Genomic DNA, 17,509 nt, shown 5'->3' on the forward strand with positions numbered 1-17,509 from the left:
CAGCTACCTCTTAATTAATACACTTCTCAACTCATGCTAGGCCTAACTAAGGCCTAGTTAGGGCCAGTCAGGGCAGGATCACTAGTTTCTGCCCTCCTTAGCCTTGTCATCATCTTTGTTATTCACAATAGTTCTTAATACTTACGTTGTTTCAATGATTATTTTTTGTTTATCAAATTTGCGTTTTAAATACGCTATTCCGATCCGCCGCCGCACACACACAGCCAACCAACGTGCAAGAAACGTTTTTTGAATAATCGCGCTGAGCATGCGCATTTTCATATTTTGCAAAATGGCGCGAGCTAGCTGTGGTGAGATGGTGGATTATGGGTAATAAACAAATTTACCACCTGTCTGCCATGTATCATTGCACAAATATTAAACAACGGGACAACATTTATGCTGTAATATATGATGTATTATAAAGACAGAATTCATGAACAATGACTAGGCCTACCCTACAATGTTCCTGTAATAATTTTTTTGACAATACTTTTATTTGAAGTTTTAACAAGAAAGAAGTTCAAGACATAATTATATTCCTAAGAAGAAATGATCCAACATACATTTCCTGTCAATGATGAGGTGATAAATTACTGTATACCTCAGTTTAATAATAGAGAAAATATCTACACTTTAAATCAAAACAAGTGTACAAAGCTTATCATGATTTTTTTTAAATATCAAATAAATTTAATTTAGCCTTACTATTTTAAGAAAACTTTAAAAATTATTTAAACATTGCATGATTATTTTTAATAATGTATAATAAAACGATTAAGCTTATCTTTATCAAACTAACATGTTACGCTTGACACTGCCTCTAGGCCACATCAAAATCTCAAATCTACAGACATGTGTTCATCTGTTTAAATGGCTCAACTTTGACTCAACTATTGCACTCACTAAGACAAACAGTTAACATCTAATAAATCTTGTGTTTCATGTCAACATGTTTGGTTTTTTTTCACAACATACTCTGACCATTTTCTAATAATAGTATAATTGAATACAATTTAAAATAAGATATTTAGAAATGGTGTTATTGAGTGATTTATAGGTTTTAGACTAACTGTATGCAGGATCTCAACTGCTGGCACTGCTGACAGGTTGTAATTTACTCGAAGATGATTCCAGTTTTTTACCTGTAATTTAATAAAATTATTATCAACTTCAAATTCAATACTGCAAAACCAAACAATATCCTTTTCACACACAACATGTCAATTGCAAGAGTACAAGCGGCATCACAAAAAATAAAAGAAAAAGAGAATTAAATGATGAAAGTAAAATAAAAGGTATAGGTATATATATAATAGAATAACATGTGTTTAAAAAAAAAAAAAAGTATGTATGTTAACGAATGCAAAATATGTTTTTAAAAATAAGAAATGTTGAAAAATTATGTTATGAGTTAACATAAAAGAGAAAAAAAAAAGAAATACATTAAAAGATGATGTGTATAAATTATAAGAGAAAATGATGGTGAATAATGATAATGAATAAAGAAAAGATTACAACAAAAATCATGTATATAAAAACACATGATAACAAAAATACAATGTTAGAACAAATGTGTATAAATTAATATACAGTATTTATATGAAAATGTATATGATGGAAATAAAAGTGGGATGAACCCACATAAGACAAAAAAATAAAAGGCTCCACCATCACATAAGCACCAGCAGTGAATCTTTCATCATTTACGTTAATTAATAACAGATTTCTCGTTTCAAAAAGAAATTCACCTTTAGCAGTAGAAACAGATACACAAGAAACACATAAAATATGCAATAATAATCTTGACACTAACAATGATATATTACAAAGGAATATGTAAAGAGTTTACATTACTAATATCATGGAGTAAAGGATCAACACTTTCCAGTATGATATATAGCATCAGATAAAAAGACCAACATTACGTAGTTTAGATGTTTTAAATGCGTACATAATAATTCTCAATTCTCATAAATCTTAATAATTTAAGCTCTATTCTAGGTTAGTTGCTAAAGCGATAGTCAAACTATGCCCAACGGGGTTTGAAGAAAAATCAAGTCACCTTTGAAATCGGTTTTGTCAACTTCACTTGTTTCTGATAGCATTATGAAAACAAACATGTAAATCATTCATAAGTAAGTAAGTTAAAAATAATACTTTAGAATAGTATTCTTTGTTGCCAGCCAAAGATTAGTTGTCATGAAAGTTTAAAGGGAAGGAGTTTGGGGAAACTTAAATTGTGCTTTCACACAAAAGCTTTGGACGATATTGATTTGAAAAAAGTTCTCTTTGAATACATTTTTATTTGATTTTGTTTATATAGAAAAGTGAATAGAAGGCAAGCATGGTTTGATGCTACTGTACCTGTTTTGACACAATGATGGCATACATCGCGCACCTCACAATGATCGCATACCCAGCGAGCCTCAAATTGATGACATACCCCACGCGCCTAACAATGATCAGATACCCTGCGCCCCTCACAATGATGGCATACATCCCGCACGTCACAATGATCGCATACCCTGCGAGCCTCACAATGATGACATACCCCACACGCATAACAATGATCAGATACCCTGCGCCCCTCACAATTATGGCATACCCCACGCACCTCACAATGATCGCATCCCCTGAGAGCCTCATAATGATGACATACCCCACGCGCCTAACAATGATCAGATACCCTGCGCCCCTCACAATGATGGCATACCCCACGCACCTCACAATGATCGCATCCCTCGAGAGCCTCATAATGATGACATACCTCATGTGCCTCACAATGATCGCATACCCAATACCCTGAATGCCGCAATCTGTTTCATTTCATAAGACAATGATATCAGTTCTTACCGTTCTCATGAGGGCTTGGTGTAGTGGCAAAGAGATCTCGGAATGTTCTGGATTGTGACAAAAACTGACGTGCCAGATTAATCTCTGCTCCAAGAAGTCGTAGGTCATCCCCTTCAAAGCATGGTAACTGAGGAAACTATAAAATAGAATACTACTGTAATAAAACATTGATAGTAGTACCTTTTCATTTCTACTTATTACCAATTTTGTATTCTTATAAAATATTTCTTTTTTTGTACAAATGTTATGAAGTATTAATAAATGTGTTGATGTTGCAATATCTGTATATGAATTGATGATTGAATAAAAGTGGTAGTATGCCACAAGAGAAAAACAACATCTAATGACTTCAAGAATGTTTAACCTTCATAGCAATTATTTCAAATACTTGAACAATCAGGTTAAAAGTGCTAATATTCTAAATAATGCACATGTATTGCTAGTGTTATTTCAAAAACACTTACTTATTATGTAAAATGAAAACCAACTGTGTGTTAATGTATTACTAATAATGCATAGAGCACTTTTAATTAATTATTGTTGTACCATCCTCAAGTGACGAATTAATTAAGAGCACATACTGAACATGTTAAACAAGTTGATATAAAATGATTGTAATATTAATATCAATTCACATTATGATAAGCAGCATAGTTGTTTTTTTAACCTGTCCTCATTTCTCTGACCTTAACACAGAAAATAAGGATAAAATAATAATGTGCATTTTATGCTACAGCCTTAATGTGCTGTCCATATAAAAAAACTTTATAGATATCCTTTTTAAGATACTGACTTTACATGTAATGATGAAGTTTGAATGAAATAAAAGTGGGTTGCTTACACGAAAGAGAGAAAAACGAAGATAGAAATACCTTGGGGGGTCTCATTTACAGAGAGACAAAGAGGCTAGTACATAAAATGTTGTTGCATGAAAAAATTAATGGAATAGATCAGAATCTCATTCCATCCCCTGATAGTCAAAAAGGTTTGATTTAGTGAGAGGAATTTTACAATAACAGAATCTTCTTCAACCTAATATTCCCACTTGCTATTACCTGGGCATCTTGAAAGCCTTCCGATAGAAGCTTGTGGGTAAACATATCACCATCCATCTGTCCGTAGCATCGGTGATAGCGCCCCCTAGACATAGCAGCTAATTGCTTAAGAAATACATTTGCCGTACTGAAATAAAAATTTGAATCTTTAATAATAGAACACATTACATATTTTTGTACACTGTTTTTGACTACTACTCTGCTAATAATAAGATATATTGATACTAACTATAAAAATCAAAGTTATAACATAGACAGATTTGTTTTTATAAAGTAAAACAATCTATGATAAAGAATGTTTTGCATCTTCAGTAATTTGTGATAGCTTACAGATGGAAGTACTAGTACAATACATTTGTTTTTTCTGAAAAGAAAAACTTTGTTTACTATTCTATAGTAAACCAGTCTATGACGGTCTTCTCAATAATGATGACAACTAACAAAACAAGTAAATGGAGTTTTTAAATGCAGCAGAATTAATGAGTATGGTTTTTTTCTACACTAATTTTAAAAGGGGCAATACACCTTAATGTTAACTATGCTGTTTGAAGATTAAGCTATCACAGAGGATTAGAACGAATTGGCCAAAAACATCAACGAGAATTAAATAAGAACACTGTTAATGGATTCGCTTCTCGTCATGTGACCGTCAAAAGACGAATGATGACAAGCAACAAGATTAAGATAAATCAGAATGTACTGTTGATGGGATTTCAAGATAATCTCGTTGATTAGAAAGGATTAAAAGAAAATATTGAACTTCATAACAGTATGTTTATGCTATTTTAACAACATAAGTCAAGTTATCTGCGGTTAAAGATAATTTTTCTTTAGCTTATTTATGTTATTTAGTGACATCAAAACCAGTGCATGTATCTAAAATATAAGTAACATTCTAAAGCTAACAAAATACCATTCTGAAAAATAATCCTGACTTAGTTATTTCAGCGCAGATTCTGCAGGTAAAGATAACTTGCATATTACAGTATGATAATCTAACTAATGCTTTCTTAATAAGTTTAGGTAGTCACAATGTTTTTGACCTCGAGAAAAATCCTAAGCTTAGAGGCTACTTTAAAAAACACTGAAAAAACTCTGGATTTATTTCTAATCTGTGCCTATTTTATTCCATAGAGAGAATCAAATTTTAGGTTCAGGACAAGTGTGTTTGTGTAGAGGAATTAAGAGTGACCTGAAGGACAAAAGAAGGAAGTGACAAAAGATATTCTACTATGGTTAGAAAAGGCAGTATTATTATAATATAACCAGTGGCCTAACATAGATCCCTGAGGCCCCTGGTTTAGGAACCCTAAGTGGCCCTCCAACGCTGGAGACCTCTGTGTTTTTAGCCTTTTTCGACATATTTTAATGCGTGTATTTTCCTGTGGGCACTGCTCAGGGGCCCATAAGCTCAGGGTTTAGCCAGTGAGCGCTCATAGCCACACACCACTGAATATAACTTACTCATCTTCACAATTGAAAGAGATTGAATTTATTTTCACTTGACGCTCCGTATTCAAGCTTGCTACTGACTGTAGCACACGTGATGTGCTACAGTCTGGTTTGCCATCAGTCAACAAGTACACCGCAGTCATATGAGGATCCTCAAAGGCGTACTATAAAAAAATATATGAAATTGTTCACTTTTTTATTGAACATTATATATAAACTTAGAATTAAATCGATCAAATTCTTAATAGTTGAAAGTCCAAGAGAGTAGCATTCGTATTCAATACCAAAATTCAATGGGAAGCCTATCGAGAATTTGTTTCATCATTTAAGAGATCTATCGTGTTTAAATATACACTGACTTTCTGTTTTATAGAAAAGATTATAGGATAGTTTACAATAAAGGCTCTAAGGTAAGATCTTAGGTCTTTATTATTGCAATCCACTCAAGACCTATTGGTACAATTACTTACCGATAGTGCTTCCAACGTACAAGTATTACCGCCTGCTACAAATGTGGATAGCCATCGAACAGCATCATGGCAATTCTCATTGGTTGGTTCAACTACTCGCGGACGCCATGGTTCCACATCAGCAGAGAAACGGATGATGTTGAAACTAATTAAAAAAAGAAGACTGGTGGTAACTGCGTTGTGTGCTAAAGTAGGCCATGGTATGGGATAAGTCATTAGCAACATTAGCATGCACCCAAAAAGAATGCAACATTAGATAAAAGTGGGCATAATACTTTTAATTTCTTTCTTGAGCAAGTTCGATTAAAGAGTGTGAGAGAATGCAGTTAAACTGGTGGTATGTAACTGTGTTGTGTGCAGAAGTAGGCCTTACAAAACTGTTCTTATGAGATTTAAGCCAATGGCAACCATAACTGAATAAAGATGGTATATTGGGCATACCTTATATTTTCTTTCTTGAGTTGTTCCCATATCAAAGCAATCAGCTCTCTTTTAAGCTCATCCATGTGGTACACCATGGACCCAGATGTGTCAACAAGTATCACAACCTTTAAAAAAACAAATAAAGACAGCAATAGAAAACATTGTAATATAGAACAAAGTATCATATAAACCAGTAGAAAACAGAAAATGAGAGAAATATATACACAATCTTGTCAGTGGCGTAACGCAGAGTTTCTAGCCCTTTCCGACATATGTCTTTTTTCCTCTGGGCATTGATCAGGGGCCCCCATAAGCTCCGGGGCCCCTGGGTTTAGCCAGTGAGCGCTCATAGCCGTTACGCCACTAAATCTTGTCTATGTATCTCCTACTGTACTCACTCAATCGAACATTTTATCTAACCATATACACTCCAAAAAAAAAAAAGCTTTTATCTATGGGGTATAATTTCTATTTTTTTCTTACCTTTTTTTCGATAACAGATCCAAATACCCTCCTGCTGCTGCCTAGCAACCATTGCATACGCATAACGTACCTGCGTAGTACAACCGCCACCTGATCTTCATAATCTTTTAATTCATGTGCCCTTAATTGGAGATGTTTCACAGTACCCTGAATACAAAAGTTTAACAATCATGGTAATGCTTTAAGTATATGGCTATAGAAAATTTAAGGTTGACCATCACATGTTCACAGATAGTGAATTTTTTATATAACCGGGTATACCCAATATTAGACTTGCCAAGTCTGTAGATATTTTTTATGTTAGTTCATCAGTTGGCTTTTCGATTTTTGTCTGAAAACTAGCTCAAGCAGTATACGTATGAAATGCCATATGTGCCAGAATATTAATCTTTTTACTAATATTAGGTCAAAACTCTAGAACCTAGACTAACCCAATATAAATACACAAGACGTTTAAGTTTAGCTATAACAATAATAGTTAAAAAAGTAAAAACATTGGAAAGATTATGCACCTTAATATTAACACTTGGAAATATGGTACAGTATTTTGCAGACACGTTCTTCCGGAGAGTACTAATATGCTTCTGGGTGTGGCCGCAATCCGGCCCAGTAACAAGCTTATTCAAATCCAAACGCAGTTTAGACAGCCCATATTTCTTCAACCACTGAAATAAGTACAAATAAAAGTATGCATTCATTGAGATAATAATCATTTATTGAGATAATGACATAAAAACCCATGAGGGTAGAGGACTCACAAAGTCAATGGAATTTTGTTATTTAATTATATTTAATAAGATTTATTTAATAATTATCATATTAGTAAAAAATACAAGCTATCATTAAACTTACAGACTTGGTTGTGATTTGTTCTTCTTTATCTGGTATAATAGGATGGTTTATGGGTTTGAATTTCCTTTTCTTCTTTTGTTCAGGATTGAGAAGAACACCTGAATAAATTCAATTTTTATATTTTAATAAAGACAGTTGAATAAATATAGATAGATAAACACAGAATCCCAAATTATTACTCAGATTGCATTACTCACCAACTTCATTTCTAAATTCTGTGTAGAATACTTCCTTATTTCTTTTATTTTTCACAGATGTAGTGGTTTTCTTTGGAGTTGTTTCTTTTGTTGATTTCTTCGACATAACAGGAGGTTGTGGAGCTGAAATTAGATATGTTATTACGTTAAAGTCACAGGTCAATGATTATAGTATTTCCTAAGTCTCTGTCTACACTATCAAACTTTATGTGACAAAAAAATGTGATGTGCCCATATGGACATGATGATGTCATATCACTACCATATTTTGGAATATCGCTACCATATTTGGGCACATTACACTTTTTTGTCACATACACTTTGACACTTTGAAATCAAATTCTAACAATTGAAAACTTAAACTAACATTACCTGTTGGAATAAGATTTTTGTTGGCACTGATAGGACGCCATCCAATAGCTTTGACAGTCTCTTCATGTTCTTGGCTATCTTGACCCTAAATGAAAAGACAACAAATAATTTCAAGCTCAAGTACAATTATACTCACAAATATGTAGGCAAACTCAAACTCTATTCATAAAATAACTTTTCCATTTATATTTAAATTGTTCATTTCTGTTAAAATCCATGGGCATATTCCTTGCATACATATTTAATGCATAGTGTTATTATTACTGTATAAAATGTACTTGCCATTCTAGCCCGACTGAGTTCAGTATGCCTAGGGGCTGCTGGTAAAGCCTTCTTGCCTGAAGTAGGTCTCTTCGGTAACATCTTTGATTCATTTCCGCTGCTTGAATCTCCCTGTGGATAAACGAAACAACTCCAGTAAACAAATTTGTGAACATAGTGTTAAGCTGTGTCTACACTATCAAACTTTATGTGATAAAAAAATGTGATGTGCCCATATATGGACACGATGATGTCATATCACTACCATATTGGTGGTAGTGGAGACAGAGCTTTATGTTGTGTGTATTAAAAAAATGAAATGAATCATACATTTTGTTTCGTCCTTGGCATCCTCTTCTTTACTGTATCTAATAACATTGCACACTGAAACAAATTATCAAAATACAAATTTATCGTAAAACACATGGAATTTATACATATTAAAAAACTATATTGTATTACAATACAATACAATTTACTTTATTTCCATTTAGATAAATGAAAAATTAGTAAAAACAATAATAAATGAATGAAATAGATACTACAATTTGCACCACCAAAAAGAGTATTAAAACTAATCATATTATATCATTATGGATTACTAATTATTATGAAATATAAACTATTAGATATTAATATGCACAAAAAAATACAAAAAAGATGACAGAATTACAGAAGATGTACTCACTTTCTGGGAATAATTCACTGCTCTATCCATCTCGGCTAAAATAGCTTTGATATCATCACTCTCAATAATTCCAGTCTCTCGGAACCAATGAAAGCGACCACCACTAACATGTGCAAGATTCCGGAGACACTCTGCCGTCTGCGTGATGTTGGCGTAGCGTCCTGGGATGGCGCCGTTAGCATCGTAGTCATCAACGTTGAAGAGGATGGTATGGATCTTTGTGACTTGGCCAACTGAAGCTTCTTCAACGTAAGAGCAGATGACATCTGGAAGCTGGTCTGGTATACCACTTGTAAACAGGTAGATACCTTCAACAACTAGAAGAGGGGTGGATAAAACATTTGTTATACTTTGATGTTGATCTAATGATGATGATGATGATGACATCATTGATGGTTATCATGATTCTAATAAATGTAATGTCAATTTTACAAAAAAATGTTCTATTAGAGCTAATATAAACATACACATTGTGAACAATTTGACACCAAAACTAACTCAATACGTCCTGTGTACGAAAATAGTGGCCATTTTGTTTATACTAATTATCTAAATTGCTCAATGCTTACAGCCGTTCAAAAAAGTTGATGAATGAAGAGGTGGTGAACGCTTGCTGATATGCTTCACTTCACAATTCAATTTCTTACCTGCCATTTTCTTGTGATCTTCTTCCGTTTCCATCGCAAGACGAAGGGCTGCCATGAAATTTCTACTACCGCCACATTCAAGACCGAGAATCCATCTGAATACAATACAATAACATAAACCCATTTGCCATTTTTATCTATAGTACGTCAGTGTTTTTCCACCTTATAAATCTACTGTTATTTTTTCTATTCATCCTCAACATACATTACCAATTTTTAATTATTTCTGATGACTTACTTCCATGCACTTTGAAGGTTCTTGTCTGTAGGTTCTTGTAGACATGGCTTCCAGCAGTGGGCTTCACTTCCAAATCTGAACAACAATAGAATTAATAAGTTTACAATTTTTTAAAAGCTCTTTAACAAAGTATGTCAATACTCTTATAAATCTATTAATAATACATTAATACATATCGAATAATACTGTTTAATACATACCCAATGATGTTAAAAGACTGTTTGTTAGAGAGCTGTTGTTCCAAAAGAATTCTTAATGAATGTTGAATGTGTACCAAGTAATTGATGTTGGGGGCTGATAAATCTACCATCATCACAATTCTGCAGAAAAAGAAATAACTTAAGTAAAGCTAATCTTAGCGGCTGTGTGTGTTTTTTGGTTCTTAATATACTGAGCAATCAGTATTATAACCTCAGATTAGGATGAACCAGCTGCCTTATTTACAGTATTTCCCTGACTACATCACAGTATATAAATTATCATCAAAGTTTCTAAGAAAAGTACTTATATATTTGGTAGCGGTATAATCCCTGTTAAATCCGTACCTTTTCTCAGTAATGGTTCCAAATAAACGTCTACTGTCTCTGGATAGCCAATCAACTCTCTTTTCATATAGTTTGACAATGGCTCCAAGCTGTTTCTGATAATCAAACAGTTGAGCAGGATCCACATGCACATTCCTGATGGAGCCATCGTGCCATTCAAACTGTGTCATTGCTTTCTGTGAGAAAAAGTGGCACATTTTGATGGCTTCTTCTACACTATCAAACTAGTTTGACAAAAAAGTGTGATGTGCCCAAATATGGTAGTGATATGCCCAGATATGGTAATGATATGACATCATCATGTCCATATATGGGCACATCACATTTTTTTTATCACATAAAGTTTGATAGTGTAGACAGAGCTTTAAAGAGTGTTCTTCAAGGAATTTACCAAGGTAAGTCCAGGTAATAGAATTAATTTGTTACTTCAAACAGTCTTACCTCATGTAAAGTTGACCTGACTGACTTTCTTATTACTGGAATGAATTCTTCGATAGGAGCAAATGCATTTGGTGCCATAATTTGGTATAAGCTTAGCTTCTTAGCTGTAAGACCAATCAGAGATGTAATCATTGTACAGTATAAACAAAAACCAACAACACCCAATATAAACAATTTGATTTTGAAAATTTCCAAAGCACCAAAGTAAATAATATACTTTTAATTTCTTCTTACTAAATGGTAGTATATGTAGGGCAATTGCCTTAAACTGTCAATTGTATGTAACAGAGCTAAACAACTAAAACAAAATGGGATTAGTTAGTCTACCCTTTAAGCCATTTTGTTTAAGCCAGTCTTCTGAGCTTTTGGGATGGAATGGTTGTTCTTGAATCGTCAGAGCTCCAGTGTGGTTTGGAGGTCTTGGGAGAAATCGTGACTGAGGCAGCTTTTGTACTTCTAATGAAATCTAAAAAGAAAGCATATATAGATATGTACTGTACTTAAAAAATACAAATATAAAAGTATTTATGTCAGCAAAAATTAAATCAAGTTTATAACAAATTCATAAAGATAAAATAATAAATTATTAGGAACCTGCTGAATAAGTGCAATTTGTTTCCTTTTACATCATTCATCTTTTATTTTGATGGAGATTAAAAATTACAATAATTTCTTTATTTACTGTACCTCATTAAGGATGCTAACGAGAGCATCTCCCACCATGCCTTGTCTCATCTCCTGTATCTTGTTGATTACATCCTGGGCTACTTTGATCTCTCTAAGAAGCAATGTAATGTCTGTCCCAGTGTAAATTTGTTCCTAATAAAATAAATATAATAATTAACACATGATTTTGGAAGTTCATTGACATATTTTTCTCTTAAGCAATACCTCTGTACTGCTAGACTTCAAATTTAAAGATGTTAATGGCTTTAAATAAGTCACTGTCTTTTAATCCTGAAACCATTATACATTATATACCATTATCAATTTTAGAACCAGGTTTTTAGGAGCAGGTTTCTTAGATTAATTAATTCTTTGGTTAATTAGAATCACTATTTGGTGCTAGCTATATGCTGTTCTCTTTTTCTAGTGGTAACCAACGGTATTGAAATTGGATGAACTGTTCCAAGCTTTAAAAAAACACATATTCACAACACCCATAGAATTTATTAATAGAATTCTAAAATTAAGATACCACATTTGCTGTTAACTTACAACTGAACTTGAAGCGTACACATGGTAACGACCTCCTGTGACCTCCGCAAGACGCCTCAATGTCATCTATGTGTGAAGAGAATAATTAATTATTAAACTGTTGTCACTTTAAAAGAAAGGTTTGTTTTTTAGAATTTCATACATTCATATTATTTACTATTTTTATACACTATTTAACAATCTTTATGAATAATAAATTACTTTGACAACTAAAAATCATTAATATTCACTGATATTTAATTGTCAAAAATGATATATAAAACATGACGTAATTTTAAGTTGATAAAATATTAAAAATTTTCTTTTTACTAACTTATTTTCTTGGTATGTAAAAATGTTTTAAATATTTTAATTAATTAATGCAAAATAAATATAGATAACATAAACAAAAATTATAATCTTAAAAGTGAATGTAAACATCCCCTTTATGGGTTGTCTCATCGAAAGAGACACATTAAGTTTTGTCTACACTATCAAACTACATGTGAAAAAAAAATTGAATTGATCATATCACTACCATATTTGGGAATATCACTTGTTTTGCCAAACTAGTTTGATAGTGTAGACAGAGCATTAGACATTTGGAGTGCAACAAGATGTTCGACCCAGAATGTACTCTAGGATTACCAACTCAACCATAGCCAATCCCAATAACATTTAATATCAATAATAATATCAATAATATCAATAATAGTGATTTCTTACATTTGTGAGGTGGTTGTTGCAATCATAAGCCACTGTGTTGATAGAGACGTTTTTACCCACTAGCAGCTGTTGTACATAGTCTATCATTACCTCTGAGTTTTGGTCTGGACTAAAATACAAAAATAAAACCAAATCTTTACAAAACTTTGGTAACTAATCTTTTGTAAAGGCTTTAGCCAACAACGATGACATCATAGTAGAACTCATTCCTACTCTTCCAAACTTCTTTTATGGAGAATTTTATTGGGTCAAAGGTTTTCCTTCTATGTGGTTCTATATTTATGACTTTACAAAACCAGAGATACAATGAATAGAAGATTACATACCAGCTTCCTAAGACAAGTACAACTGAATCAACATCAGGTACTCTTGCTATGGCCTTGAGAGCCAACATGAGGTTACACCCTCCACCTCCAACTAAGCTGTTCACCCAACCTCTTGCTTCATTCAACCTAAAGACAGTGACAACAATTGAGAATTGTAAACTTAAAACTTACTCAAATCAGTGGATTTGTTAAGACCGAGACTTCTTTGCTACTATTTCGGTTTTGGTCTCATTTATTTTTCGGGTCTAGATGCTTCCTTAAATTGTGTGCTCCAATTGGTCACCCCCATTTTTATGCAGATGATTCTTAACAAAAACCCTGCTAAAATATATGGCAATTGAAATCATTGTAGACTTACACTCTGATGTTAGTAAACCTGGGAGAATCCCATGATGATGTGACATTTGTTGCAAATGTCTGAAAGTAAAGCATCTCCTTTGAGTGAAGCTGATCGTCTATTAGTTCCTGTAAACAATAAGAAAAATGTATTCATATGGGATCTCATTGATGTTGGAAAATAATAATGCGGACAGTGGCTTTGAGCGCTCACTGGCTAAACCTGAGCAGTGCCCATGAGAAAAAACAGGCACCAAAACGTTGGAGGGTCACTTAGGGTCCCTAAACCAGGGGTCTCAGGCCTCTGCATCACCCCACTTAATGTGGATCCATGTGAGATTTTCAGCACTTCATTTTATCACTATTTAAAAATTCTGGCTCTACCACTGAGATGGGCCACCAAGATACTTAAGTTTGGTCAGACCTTCCTTCCACATTAACTAAGGGCCTGTTCAGACTTATGGAGTTATGCTTTTGTATTGTACAACTCCATAGGTCTGAACAAGGAAAAGAAGCCACCTATTATTACGACAGCACAAGGTGCAAGATTTGTGAACGCATCAATGATTTTGACCTCTAACCAATCAAATTTACTCATGCATACCATGTGTTCGCCCAAATCGGTGACACTAACGAAAGCGTTAGTTAAGCAAATCTGAACAGTTAGCTGTTATGACGCTAATTATAATATGACATTATATGGATATGGATCTGATCATACCCTAAGGTTCAATGGTAAGGGTGGTCTACCGAGGTCAGCATTAGACTGGCTAATTACCAGCAATCTGTTGAAATGGAAATAATTTTTAATAAGACACTCACAGTTAAACATCGTCGGAAATGGTCCAATCGTCCAAATCCACAATTAGCATCAGAGGTGTCAACCATTACTGCTACTTTGTTTCCTTTTACCATACCAAATACCTGTGGCAATACAGGCATTTATCAATTAAAAACAAATATAAATAAATAATCAATATCGGATCTGAAAGTTTTAAAATTAGGTATCAGACAGGACATTTAATTTAGTTTAATATATTTACCTTTCTGCTGCCTTGTAGAAGCCATTTTATTCGATTATGATACATTTCTATAGCTCTGAAAAGCAAACAGAATCTCATAAGTATCAAAACGTTTATTTACAGTACTATTTGTCTTGGAGGGGTGTTCAAAGTTGTTGTTACTTTTTCAGTTTTGTTATTTTATTTTATTTTTTTTTATTTTATTCAATTTTCAGGCACAAAAGTACATGACAACAAGACAGCGGTGCAGCACCCTGAGGATTGCCATGAGTGCAAAGCACTATCGAGATGGCTCTCCATATACTGCACTTGAACATATAAGTAAACAATAAATATACAAAGATATAAAAATTGAAAAATTGCGAGGCATAAATTGAATAAAATAAAAATGTTCTCCTTTAGTAGTTTATCCAGGTATGCTAAGTATGATATAACAAATACCTGGCAGCACTACTATATGTGTATGCAAATTAATTAACTAAACAAATAGTGTAATTCAACACATTGCTTTCGCTATTATTTAGCTGTTGAACTTACTCATATAACTTGTACTCAAACTCATTCACAAGACTGGCTTCAAACTGAAGGTGTTGCCCTTTAGATACAACAGTATTGGTAGGACTAGAAAAATGAATCATTAAAAATTAAAATTTAGATAATCCATAAAATATTAAACTAGAAAGAAGCCTAAAAAAGAACAGTGGACATTGGTCAAGCGGTCAATTGTCAAAGATCAATTGGAGAGAATCACAGTCTTTTCTGTGTGAGAATCTCTACAAACAAACAAGTTAGTGAACATATAAACTTACTTTCTTATAACTCCTTTAGCAAGTAAGTCTTTGAGAGTTAACTTAAAAGTGTCCACACTGTGAGTATTTAGCCAATCAGCAGAACTCTGTCCTTCGTTAAATGCAGCACGCATGTCTCTTGCTCTCTGTTAACAAAATAATCCATGGTAAGGTAAATCAAGATCAATAATTTTGATTTTTTTAAAAACACAGCTTCAAGTATTGGTTACTGGTTACTTACTTTTCTTCAAACAACCACAGTCCAGTGAATTGTTTGCATAGCAACAAATGTAAATACTTGTTTTTGAATTTGGTGTGTTGAGAATACTAGGAAATGTGGGTTCAGATTAATTTACTAGCTAAGTTGGCTTCATGGACAAATTATTGGCAGATACAACTTATCCGGGTAAGTTGCTAAGCCTGAATTAACCCATAAACTTATGCCGTGTATCATGATACAATCAATGAATACAAACTTGATCCTGTTTTTTCTTCACCTATTCTCATTCCCAATACATTGTGTAATCTACAACCAGTTAAATAACAACCATAATGTAGCTCAGTAAACTGTATTTCACCATTATAGTATAATCTGATCCAAAATCTATGTTGACTTACTATTGCATCATGAGTTTGATTCACATCTGTGACATACATGTCTGGTGTAGGGGCTACATCCCGTGTGGACACATCTGACCAGCCTGGCCTGGATTCACGGTCAAGTTTTCGTGTTCGTATTCGTGCCAGTTGGGGGTTTCTCTGGAGAGGTTTTCGACGACTTGACAGTTCGTCTTTTGATTGAGTTAGGAATACTCTGTAAGATATAACAATAAACAATTAGATTACCAGTATAACATAGTTGGAGTGCAGTGTTATAGATTTTAATAATTTTGTGGTAAGATATAATATTGGTGTTTTGGGTTCAAATCCATTCTAAGCTGGGGTACAGTAAATTCTTTACAACTATATATTTCCTCTTCAACAAACTTCAGTATCTTGTGTAATAATTATGCTATTATATGCATTATCATATATATGGATTTACATGTTTAGTGAAAATTGTCTGCGCTTCTTAAGTACAGTACTTGTCTTTAAATGACAAACAATAAAAATATTATTTTATACTGTTAATAATTATGACTATCTCGTTTACTAATCTATCCTACCTGCTTCCATTGGTTTTAGAATTATTGTCAGAACTTTCTCTTTGCTCATTCTCTCCATCTTCTTCCTCCTCCACCACCTCTTCTTCTTCTTCTTCAACTCCATATTCCCTATCCCCCAATAACGCAAGACGTCGAATTAATTCATTTTCTTCTTCTTTATCATCATGATTTCCATAGTTTGAGTATGCATTGCGGTACTGAGGTCGTGCACTACTTGGTCTGTAGTAAAAAAAGATGAGTATGAATATTGCACAAATTATCATAAAATAAAAAGGAACACAAAAATGCAAGAAATCTTCTAGGCTAGTAGTAGTAGGATACGCTCAGTCAGTTATTTATATACCGCTTACAAGTTACACATAACTTTTATTCGGCTACTGTCTGTACTGCTGTAATTAATCAAATGACAAACAGGAATAAAAATTATAGATAGCCTATCCTAGGCCTCTAATATATATATATATAGGCCTAGGTCACGGACCACAGCTAGTTGAGTTGAGTACGCCTACTAATAAATAAAAGCCTGACCCGCCTCCTGCTGCGTACGCTCTAGCTAGGCTAGGCCTAGCTAGCTAGGCTAGCCTAGATTGTGTTTTAAGAAACAATTACATCAAATTCTATAATGAGACATAAATAAATACAAACCTAAATCCTCGTTGATCCATTGAGATATATTTGAAAAGTTACTTTATTTGTAAAAACATAATTATTAATTCAAAAAGATATTATCATTTTAATCAATCAACCACCAATAAATTGTTGTTTTGGTTACGCGATTTAGTCATGCGTATCGAAGCCCAATTTATAATGTAAACGTCGTGTTGTAAACACTTCGTAGTAAACGACGTTGACGTACTAAAAACTAAATTATTAATTAAATAAATACAATATTGTTGTTATACTACAATACTGCACTTGAATGTATTTAACCAATGCGGTGTAAGTTAACAATTTTTTAGTCGTTATTC

At 33.3% G+C, this 17,509-nt stretch overlaps 1 protein-coding gene across 2 annotated transcripts; it reads right to left on the bottom strand.

Annotated features, from left to right (window-relative positions):
• Positions 1–423: 423 nt before the first annotated feature.
• LOC144840725 (von Willebrand factor A domain-containing protein 3A-like) lies at positions 424–17,303 on the bottom strand. Of its 2 annotated transcripts, XM_078696706.1 has the most exons (33): positions 17,187–17,303; positions 16,542–16,760; positions 15,994–16,189; positions 15,397–15,521; positions 15,125–15,208; positions 14,609–14,663; positions 14,388–14,489; positions 13,588–13,694; positions 13,230–13,355; positions 12,904–13,012; positions 12,199–12,264; positions 11,668–11,799; positions 11,308–11,446; positions 10,981–11,084; positions 10,540–10,715; positions 10,195–10,314; positions 9,995–10,069; positions 9,757–9,851; positions 9,110–9,426; positions 8,752–8,805; positions 8,443–8,553; positions 8,161–8,245; positions 7,789–7,911; positions 7,592–7,689; positions 7,252–7,404; positions 6,740–6,886; positions 6,275–6,381; positions 5,834–5,978; positions 5,376–5,527; positions 3,912–4,038; positions 2,857–2,992; positions 2,066–2,098; positions 424–1,145 (listed from the first exon to the last, which is right to left on the bottom strand). In XM_078696706.1, the coding sequence occupies exons 1-33, from the start codon at positions 17,204–17,206 to the stop codon at positions 1,087–1,089; spliced, it is 3,897 nt and encodes a 1,298-aa protein (XP_078552832.1). In that variant the 5' UTR covers positions 17,207–17,303; the 3' UTR covers positions 424–1,086. The 2 variants fall into 2 exon arrangements, with proteins under 2 accessions (XP_078552832.1, XP_078552833.1); XM_078696707.1 differs by lacking the exon at positions 2,066–2,098 and having other exon boundaries at positions 425–1,145.
• Positions 17,304–17,509: the final 206 nt, after the last annotated feature.

Source organism: Antedon bifida, chromosome 4 (assembly GCF_963402885.1).
Source record: "Antedon bifida chromosome 4, ecAntBifi1.1, whole genome shotgun sequence".
In the NCBI taxonomy this organism is placed as follows: Eukaryota; Metazoa; Echinodermata; class Crinoidea; order Comatulida; family Antedonidae; genus Antedon; species Antedon bifida.